Source organism: Poecilia latipinna, unplaced genomic scaffold (assembly GCF_001443285.1).
Source record: "Poecilia latipinna isolate Pla-1442-1.1 unplaced genomic scaffold, P_latipinna-1.0 Scaffold914, whole genome shotgun sequence".
Lineage (NCBI taxonomy): Eukaryota > Metazoa > Chordata > Actinopteri > Cyprinodontiformes > Poeciliidae > Poecilia > Poecilia latipinna.
Window position 1 is genome coordinate 256664 of NW_015113530.1, and position 10547 is coordinate 267210.

Sequence of the window (10547 nt, forward strand, 5' to 3'; positions counted from 1 at the left end):
GGATGGTCAGTCGGTCCGTTGGATGGTCAGTCGGTCCGTTGGATGGTCAGTCGGTCCGTTGGATGGTCAGTTGGTTGGTCCGTTGGATGGATGGTTGGTTTGTTGGTCAGTCCGTTGGTTGGATGGCTGGTTGGTCGGTCGGTTGGTTGGTCCGTTGGTCGGTCGGTTGGATGGATGGCTGGTTGGTTGGTTGGTCCGATGCAGCTTTTAGGACGAAGACGACAGTCAAAGTCTGTAAATCTGTTTCCGTCTCCAGAACAGAAACCTCAGGAACGTTTCCAGAACCTTCCGCTCTGAATCCTGATTTCTACTCAACAGGGCGGAAAGTTCTCCTCCTCCGTCCTGCTCTCCTTTAACATCCAAAAACAAAACGAAAAAGAAAACGGGTCTCCGTCTGCAGCCTTCGCCGGATGCCACCAGAGGCTCTGGCAGGAGAAAACGTACAGCAACCATGAAGAGCCAAAGTGTGTCAGAAGGAAGCAATTAGCAGCAGTTCCCTTAGTGCTGACCTCCATTTGCTGCCATGCACGGTCTAAATTAGTGAAATAATAGGATGTGAGCAGGTTTAACGACAAAAGAAGAGCCGAAGGAAGGAATTGGAAAGATACGATAATCAGAACAGATCTGAACAAAAAGCCCCAAATTCATCAATTTAAATCCTAAACCTCGGCTGTGAAACGTTATTTATTGTTATAAATCTCTGGGAAGGCGGTGCCCACCTTTCTGTTTCTACTGTCTGAGCCTCTTAAAAGCTTAAGGGACTGATCACGGATTACAGGCAGGATCCTATCAGACACTAACGGGAATGAAAAGGGTTCCTGTGTCTGTCTGACAGCTGGAGAGAAACAATTAAAACATTCAGATTCAAAATACTTTACTAGAGGGAAATTAGACAACTCGTTACTGCCATGCAAATACATATAGAGCTGGAACGATTAATCAGATTAATCGTGATTAATCAATTATTGAAATGATTAATCATTAAAGTTACAGACTCTAAAAATGACATTTGCAGAAGGAACAACAGAGCGGTACTTAAGCTAAAATGGACAAAAATATTTGAACATTTTGAATCAAGATGCAAAAAAATTTATTTTTTGCATCTTGCCACAAAACTCCTAATGTGGCTTTTTTTAAATTTTAGCTTCACCTGGTTCAAATTCTGTAAAAAAAATAAATAAATAAAAAAATCAGCTATTAAACACCTTTTGGTGTCCAATTATTAATTGATTATTAGAAAACTGAATCAGATCAGACCTTCTCTATTGATGCTGAAAGATTTTCACATGTTGCCGTCAATCATTCATGAAGCAATGCCATGTTGTTGAATTTCAGGCCATACAATGTGTATAAAAATGGAATTTAATGGTTTATTTCAAATATTGTATAAAAATTTTTAAGTTTTTAAACGAAAAATCAACAGAATGTGAATTTTTTAAATCCGATTAATCGTCACCTTAAATATTTAAGAACTGCTTTAAAAATATCCTGACTGATTTAAAGCCAAGAAGCTTTTGTTCCTTGCTGACGGCTTTTTGAATCTTTTTATTGATAGTTTTGAAGCAGTAACCATCCAAAGCAGCTCAGTCTGAAGTTCAGGGACGATGAAACCGTTTAATCATCTGACCAACATCCTGCTCTGCCAGAGCAGCAGCAGCTCCTGTGTGGGAACCACTGGGGTCAAAGGTGAATCTGCATTTATCATCGAATGTTTTAAAGCTCCACTTGTAATCATCCACCAGCTGCAAACATAAAGACCTAGTTTTGAAGACCAGAAAAAAGTTTAAAGAGCTTCAGTCAACCGAAATTTAAAACATTAAGATAAAATGAATGAAGTGATGAAATAAAAGAACATTTAAATAATAGTTTAAATGTTTTATCACTGCTAAACAGCTATAAGTGATTTTTGTGATTTGGAATAATTTCGGACTTGAACTGAAGCAAAACTTCTTTCTTTAAGCAGCTTTTAGCTCCGGAAGTCGATTAGAGAGCAGAATATTTATTTATTTCTAAACTTAATTAAATCATCAGGAAAGAAAAAAAAACATTTTGTAAGTTCCCTTAAACAGATTATTTTTCTTAAAGCAAAAATAAATCTGAATAGATTAACAGATTATGAACACTACAGCTGGATGGTGATGAATTAGACTGAAACTTCAATATTAACTGCCTCAATCTTTAATGAATCTTGTAGCAAACGTATAAAAAATAAACTTGTTTATCTCAGACTTACATTTGGTGTGCTGGCAAAATGCAAAAAAAATAGAAAAACATTATTAATAATTTAATTAGCTTTGCAATGGCTAATCCTGGCGTGAGTGAAATGAATGGTAATTATGACCATTTCCCTAAATTAAGCTGCTCTCTTGGGATTTCAGAGACGGACAAATAAAATATTGGAAATAGTAGCTGAAATATCCCACATCCGTTCTAAAATCATCCATCATTCTTAAATTAAAGGAGGTGAACCGGAGCGATGAGCCGCCGCTCTGCGCCGGCCATCAACAGTAAATCTTCTTCTTGAGCTGCAACAACCACAACGTTTCACTAAAACACGACTGATGCTGCTGTCCACCACCGACCAAATAAATATTCAAACCGTCATCTGACATCACAAGCTGCAGCGCATTAGCAGAATAGATCTGTTTGTTTCAGAGATCAAACACCAGTAAAGTCCATCTGAGGCGGATTCTTACCAAACATCTTAAACAGCCAGAATATCAATTTCTTTTTAAAGCAAAAACAGGATGTGTAGTTTTTGTTTGTGGGTGGAAAATGATATAAAATAGCAAAAAGAACAGATTTAAACCTAGTAAGATAAAACATATTACTGCTGTATTACTTTTAATATCATTTCCTGTGAAAATTCAATACAAATACAGCACTGAATTTAAACTTATGTTATCTTTTTTTACAGGACAGGTCTGTGGCCTATACAAAACATATTCATCCTGCTGAGGTCAGAATGTTTCTGTCACTTTAAATCCAAGCCACGCCCCTACAACTCAATGTAAGTGAAAATAGGTGCGCACAGATGTACTGTTGTACAACTGTACATCTTTGAAAAGCATCAGTAGAGCTTCCTGCAAAACCAACAAGAACGCAGCAAGTGGTTTCTGAATGGTACATCAACAACAAAACACTTCTCTTTTCTTCCAGCAGCCATTGTACAGCAGTTAAAAACCAGTTGACCAAACATGCTGGAACTCCACTTGAGTTGCTAGGTAACAAGTTGGACTTGGCTGGGATTGCTAGGTAACAGTGGAATGTGACTTATCAGGAGATTTTTGAAACAAAAACATTCCCTCATTACCCAAAAACAGTTTTTTTAAGCGCTTTGTTTGTTCTTTAAAAGCAGATGAGACCCGAATGGAAATTCCTTCTCTCCCTTCACAGTCCTGATCTGACAGGAAACAAAACTCAACACTGCAAACTCCTCATCACCCTTCATCCTCAGGTGACGGTGATAACGCCGCCACGCGCCGCCACGCTGATGAACGACGGGGTTTATCTTCAAGATCCAAACTAGAGCGAACAAAGGAAGGCGAGCTGCGACTCCGGGGGGCGAGGCAAATGCTTCCAGCGTGACGACAACTCAAACTGGAATTTCCACAAGCCGAGACATAAACCAGCCTGCTGGGACCAGTTACAATCAGGACGTCTAGAATATTTACTATGATGGAGAGATTAGTGGGAGGAGGAGAAAACGAAAGCAGCACAGCAACATTAGTGCTGTGCTGAAGGAATAACACTTAAATAAATAATAATAACCTCATTATTTAAGTGTTTAATTCAGTTTTATACAAGTTATATGGAAATTGCTTCTGAAAACTGGCTGACTCCATTCATCAGCAAAATTATCTAAGCATTTGTTTCAGTTAAACGGTTTCTTGACAGGCCGGTTTTAGGTCCACCAGTCCGGCTGAGGCCGTCCTGCAGAAAGTGTCCAGTGACATCCACATTAATATGAAATGTGGAAGAACCAGAGCGTTGGTTCTGTTGGACTTCAGCGCAGCATTCGACACGGTTGGCCATGATATATTATTGAAGCGACTCTCCGGTCCAGTACTGGACCGGTTCCAGTCCTGATACATTACAGGGACTCTCTGTGTAAAAAGGCAGCTGACAGAAGTCACATGCGGAGCACCCCAGGGCTGAATCCTGGGAACCCTCCAATTTAAAACAACATGCTAACAACAGCGCAGGTTATAACAAGAAAGAGGATCAACGATCATCGCTACGCAGATGATACACAGCTCTACATTAAGATGGATTAGGGCAATTCAGAGTTTTTACATGAATTAAAAAGAAATGCAAACAACACAGCAAACCAAAGGAAAGAGCAAGAAAAGAAAGAATCTAATAATGTTGATCCAAAGTATATTAACTAGATGTTCCTGTTCAGGGTTACTGGATGAGTATAAGTAAGTAATTCTTTTTCTGGGTTGGAGGAACAGGAGTCTATAAAGTAACTGAAAAGGTAGTTTTTCTGGATTCTAAGTTTGTTCAAATCCCGGTTCTGGGTCGCTGGATAAGTCTAAATATCCTCTGGACTTTCTAAGTATGCTCTGACTTTGTAAAAGTAATGAGGTCTCCACAGTTTCTAAGTAATAATAAGAACTAAATGTTTCTAAGTTTGTTCTAATTCCTTTTCTGGGCACACCCCACAGTTCCTAACAAGTAATAAATAAACCAGACAAACAGAAGGACAAGGGCAAGAACGGACTCATCAAGGGAAAATAGCAACATTGAAGACATGGAGAGTAAAGGCAGTGATGTCAGGGAAATGTATCTGTAAACAATGAGAAGCGTCTGCAGTTTGACCGTGAATTTCGTACATCCTGCTCTCCCATTCAAAACCAGTTTATAAACGGTATCATCTCAGAGCATGTCCTTGAGTCCTGCCATGGTTGTCTTTAGGAAGGAGAAGATAGAAGGTTGTCATTAGGAAGGAGTGGCTTGTTTATATAAACTCCAGCAGATTTGAGATAAACAGCCAAGGCCGGCAGACTCAGAACAAGCAAACCGTCTGTAGAACGGGCAGACTTAAAGTCTACAGGTCGTTCCCATTGGGCCGAAAACTAGCAACTTCTCCAGGATCGATTCCATCCGGCTAGTCAGTTTTAGAGTCCAAAGAATCACATCCAACTTGTGCCTCCGTCTCACAGCATCAGTCCGACTGTTCACTAGTTCAACTCAGTCCGTCACAAATTCGAGGCATCCGCAAGCTCCAAGCAGCAGAAGTCCTGTTATCATGAGACCAAATAAATCCTTGATGATTTATTGGGCTCTCCTGTGTATTGAGAGACCAGTTATCCAGATCCATAATTTGTAGATTCGGAGGATGTGCAAAGAGAGGCTCCAAAAAAGTAGCACAGAAACAAGCGAAGGTGGGGAAGAAGGGAAAAGAGAAAAAACCGTCCGACTTCACCGATAGAGTGGAGAAATGGGCCATAACCTTCTCCAGCTGATCGTTCCTCTTTGGACCTAAAGAGGAATGATCAAGAGTTTCAGTTTTTACAGCAAGGAACTATTGATCAGGCCAGAAATCTGAGTCTGAACATCCAAAGACACATAAAGACAGTAACAAAGTCGGTCTTCTGTCACCTGACGAGCATTTTTAGGATTAAAAGAGTAATATTTCAGTAAAATATAGAGACTCATCCATGTGTTTTTACTTAAAAAAAAGTCAATCAGATCCAGAACACTGCTGCTGGCGTTCTGACTAAAACTAGGAAGATAAAGAACGTGACCCCAGTTCTAAAGCCCTTATACTGTAGCTCACTTTAAAACTGGTTTATAAATCACTGAATGGCTCTGCACCAAAACACATTGCTGTATCAACCTTCCAGACTTCTCAGGTCTTCTGGTTCTGGTCTGCTCTGCATTCAGAACCAGAACCAAACATGGAGAAGCAGCATTCAGTTTCTACGCACTACAAATCTGGAACAAACGTCTGAAACACTGAAGTTAATAATAACTGGAACATTGACCAAAACGTGATGTTAAAGCCTGTTTAGTAATTGGTTACTGTTACTTTAAGCTTCCTTGCTGCTTCAATGTGCCATACAAATAAACCTGACTTAACAAAAGTGAACTATATAATCAGTAATAACGCTCATTATCCACTGGTAGAGCGCGTTAACCAGCATAATGACCCAAAGAAAAAGGAAAATATTCCTCCTCTGTAGGCCGCATTCCAGGAGATCCTTGTTCCTACCAAAAACATTCCCTCTCCCACCTCTTTGGACCGACCGATTCTTACAGCCAAACATTTTCTACCGGATCAAACCGACCTGGCTGCTGCGGAAAAGAAAGGAAAACCCCCCCCAACAGTCTAAATGTCAATGTCGGAGCAGACACAATGAGATTCGTATTGGTTTGTCCTTTCCCTGCCGGGGGCAGTGGCCCCTGATTGCATCGTTTGAAAAAGTGCCGCGGGCCGGATCTCCGGGTCGTTACCTAGCAACAGGTTGTAAGGAAGACACTGGCCTGGCTTGAAGGATGAGAGGCCACTTGAGAGACAATACCACAGTCCTCCCTCATGAATTATCCCGATTCGGAAAAGAATAATACTGACCCGAGGACTCGCTTGAATACCAATTAGTACCCAAGGCTCCTTCTTGGAAATTTAATGATATCGGTTCTTCTGAATGCAGAGAGAGTCTGAGGGAGCCTGGATTTTTACACAAAACACTGCAGAGATGGAGAAATAAAGCCAAAAGACAAAAATAAACAGATTTTAGATCTATAAAAGGCTTCCAAGAAATGAGAGTATAAACTTTTTTCCCTCCAGAATAAAATGATAAACCAGTAGTTAGCTGCTTTGGGTCACCAGTTCAACTTTGGGGTCTTTAGATCCTCTAAGCATCTTAAAAAGTGGCTCTTAGAAAGCCAGAAACATCAACATTGATCATAAGTTATGCACATTTTAAGGTTTTTTTTCATGCATTTCTTATTCCGTAGTGTTATTTTAATGGCCATATTTATTATCGTGACCTGTGTGTCGACTGGTAGAGTTTTTCATTAAACTGCTTCATTACCGATTGTCTTACAAGCTCTCTGCATTGTGCACAACATACCAATAAACCTAATTGATTAGAAATCATTTTCCCCTCAAGGTCCAAACTATTCTAACTTTGGAGTAACGCAAGGTTCTGTGTTTGGTTGCCTGCTTTTCAGTTCGTCTCTTAAGTGCATTTAGAAAGTTTATTCACCCAATTCCTCAGCTGATACAGTTTTAAAACTACATGTAAAAATTCCCAGCCGTAAAAAATAAATTCAAACACTAGCGCCACAAATAATCATGTCCTAGTAATCAATTATTCATGTGATTAACCGATTAAACGGATTAAAAAATGGCTACATTCTTAAGCTTTTTAATTTAACCACTAAAAGATTAGAAATACATTAAAATATGAGAATAAACAATTCAATTCCCTTATAAGAAAAAAAACATTTTATTGCCTAAATTGAAATAAAACAGCAATTTAGTTTGTTAATGATCATTCCATAGGTATCCAATATTTAAAATGTTTTTTTATCTTATAGAATTTGAATCAATTTGAGGAGAACATTTTTACAGACAAAAGTTGTATTTTTATTTTAAATGCAAAATGTATACATTTTTTGTACAGTTAGGCTTAAGTATGTATCTTTTGGTGCGTCTGTACAGTTAACGATTAATCGATTGCTAAATTAGTTGTCGATCAGTTTTATAATCGATTAATCTGATTAATCGTTTCAGCCCCAATGGAGTCCTGATCAGAACTGTTCTTTCTCTTCGTACGACTGTTTAGGCTTTGTGTTCATCATGAACAGCAGCAGAAAAGCCACGTTTTTAGCTAAATTAAGAGCAAATTCTCCAAGCGCCGCCCTGCTGCTGGTGCAGCGGTGAGCAGAGTAATGAATGCAGCAGCAGCAGCAGCAGCAGCAGGAGGAGCGAGGTCTAATCCCAATGAGAGTAGTAAAAACAGATGCTATCACAGGGAGACAAAGAGGATTAAAGAGAACGTGTCGTTTTCTTAGGTGCGCTGACAGTTTGAGGCCAGCAGCAGTCGGAGCGAGCAGCAGCTGTTTGTGAGCACATCAGTACACACACACCGTCAATCCTTCGCTCCTCATTACGTCCAGCGGAGTTTGGAGGTTTCTGCTGAGTCATGCTTTGCTGCCCAGCCTGATGGCAGCTGTTTGGAGCTGCGTCTGACTTCCTCTGCTGCCATCTTTGCTTCTGTCATTTCAATCAGCCCCGGTTTGGTTAACCCTTTGTTACCAGTCATGATCCATTTCTGCTCCAGCTCAAATATGAACTTTTGGGCTCTTCTGGGGTTGTTGAGCTTTATTCACTGTGTCCATCAAAGCTGCTGCAGGAATATGTAGGCAAATTTCTGTTGCTATGCAAACATTCAGCTGCTCTGCCTTTGATCAGCCGACAGAGCAAATTTGAATAAGGATCGTCTAAATCTGATAGGTGAGTTGAAGATTTAAAGAGCAAACCCTAAAATAACCGTTAAACTGTTTTTTAAGGTAAATGAAGATAGAAAAAAATTAGAAAAAAAAAAAAATAAAACATTTTGAGTTTCATTTCAGAAATTTTCTAGATTTCTTAATTTGAAAAGTTGAAAATGTTCTAGAAAAAAAACTTTCAAAATTTGAAAATTTTAGTTTTTTTCTAGAAAACTTCTGAGATTAATCAAAAAATTTCAGATTTTTTTCTTGCAAATTTTAAATTTTTGGAGCTCAGAAATTTCTTTGTTTTTTTTTCTTTCTAGAAAATTTCTGAGATTTTCTCAAATTTTTTGTCAAAAATTACTAAATTTTTCATCTATATCAGCCTTAATATGCTTTTGTTGTTTTTCAACACAGATAAGTGACTTTAAAATGTGTGTTTTTTTACACAAAAAGTGCTTTAGTGTACAGGTAGGCGATGTGGACTTAGTATCTTATCATGATATTTGTGGTATTATTGTGATAACGATAAAGATTTAAAAACTACTTTCCCAAAACATCCCAGAAAGGTGAGGCAGTTTCCTGAATGTAAATCAGTTGAGCGTGTCGAAACATCGAAACTTCTGCCTGCTTATCTCACTTTCCCATCAGGATTATGAAGTAATTAGAAACGTTGTTTTCGGAGAAGAAATGATCCAAACTGATGAAGACACAAAAATAGGATAAGCTAGCATAATGACTGCATACAGTCAGCAGCCAGACCGTCGTACTGAACTCTTCAAACGTTTCTCCTGCATGTTTGACAGCAACAATTAGCGACTATTTTATTTTCCTTGTGTCTGAGCCAATTAAATGACAGTAATTTGGCATCTCGTATGTGTAGCATTGGCATAAAGCCAAAGAAAATGCTGAGAGAAAATTAACTGCAGGAGGTTTAATGGGAACTGACTGGTGTGACAAAGTCATTATTCTTAGAATAATGTCCGTTACTGTAGTGCAGTGAGTGAGATATTTACCCGTTTCCATTCATTATTGCTATATTTTACACAATCTAATTTGCCCACAAATATAAAACAATGTTTAACAGTTTTTGAGAGGAATGGGACAACTGGAGCTCCTGTGCATAGAGTAAGAATGCTGAGCAGAAGTTGCAATGTTTCCTGAATGCTGCCAAACTTTTAACGTTTTTTTATATCCAGTTCTTGCTTTTAATTTTCAGGACAAGGTGCCGGTTTGTTAGGTCACCAATGCTCTAAATATTCCTCCTTACCTTCTATTAGGCTGGAAAATTATGATCTTTAAACTGTGGTTTATCAGAAAAGCACAAGAGAGAACTAAACATAGTTTCTTGTTCTATGATTTTAGTTGCTTAGGAAATAAAAAATAATGCAATAAGCTTCAAACACTGAATCCAAAAATCAGTCTCTGTTAAACCAAAAGCCAAAAACAAACCGAGAAGCTCAAACTAAGACTCCCAGACATCAAGGTTGATATAAACGTTTAGGAGGATCCCGCCGGTTAGCAGAGAAGAGACATCAGCACTGACCCAAACGCTGCTGCATCTAGAGACTCGGTTACCTTGCACTTCATCATGTCGCTGACTCGCTGCTTCATGGACTGGCCGGCTTTGGGTCTGACCAGGATGTAGAGGGCTTTGACGTCAGGGCAGCTCCGCAGCAGCTTCTCCACCAGCACCTTCCCCATGAAGCCGGTGGCTCCCGTGATCAAAACGCTCTTCCCGGCGTAGTACTCTGGTATGGATGCCATGCCGCTGTTCATCAGTCTGATCTGAGATTCTGACGTCTGCTTCTGCTCTTCTTCTTCTTCCAGTCTGTCGAGGTCTTGGCCTTCTGAAAACTCCTGCAGAGGCAGAAAGACGACAGAGTTGAATATGAATGTTCCTTTAACATTTGGAGAAAGGGTGTTCAAACTGGGGGTCGGGGGCGATTTGAGGACCCCGGACTGATGTTGTGCTGCCCCCCGACCACAATTCAGGAATAAATTGGAACAAAACGACAACTTTTAAATTAAAATCTACTTTCAAAAATATTAGATGCTGGTTTCCTTCTGTCGTCATGGTTACCAGGACCAGATCTAAA

At 39.3% G+C, this 10547-nt stretch overlaps 1 protein-coding gene across 1 annotated transcript in view; it reads right to left on the reverse strand.

Annotated features, from left to right (window-relative positions):
- LOC106957554 (fatty acyl-CoA reductase 1) overlaps window positions 1-10329 on the reverse strand; it is a 29859-nt gene extending 19530 nt beyond the window's left edge. Inside the window, exon 1 of the mRNA XM_015048941.1 lies at window positions 10027-10329. Coding sequence (XP_014904427.1) covers window positions 10027-10227 — 201 coding nt within the window. The 5' untranslated portion in view covers window positions 10228-10329. The remainder of the gene's footprint in view (window positions 1-10026) is intronic.
- Window positions 10330-10547: the final 218 nt, after the last annotated feature.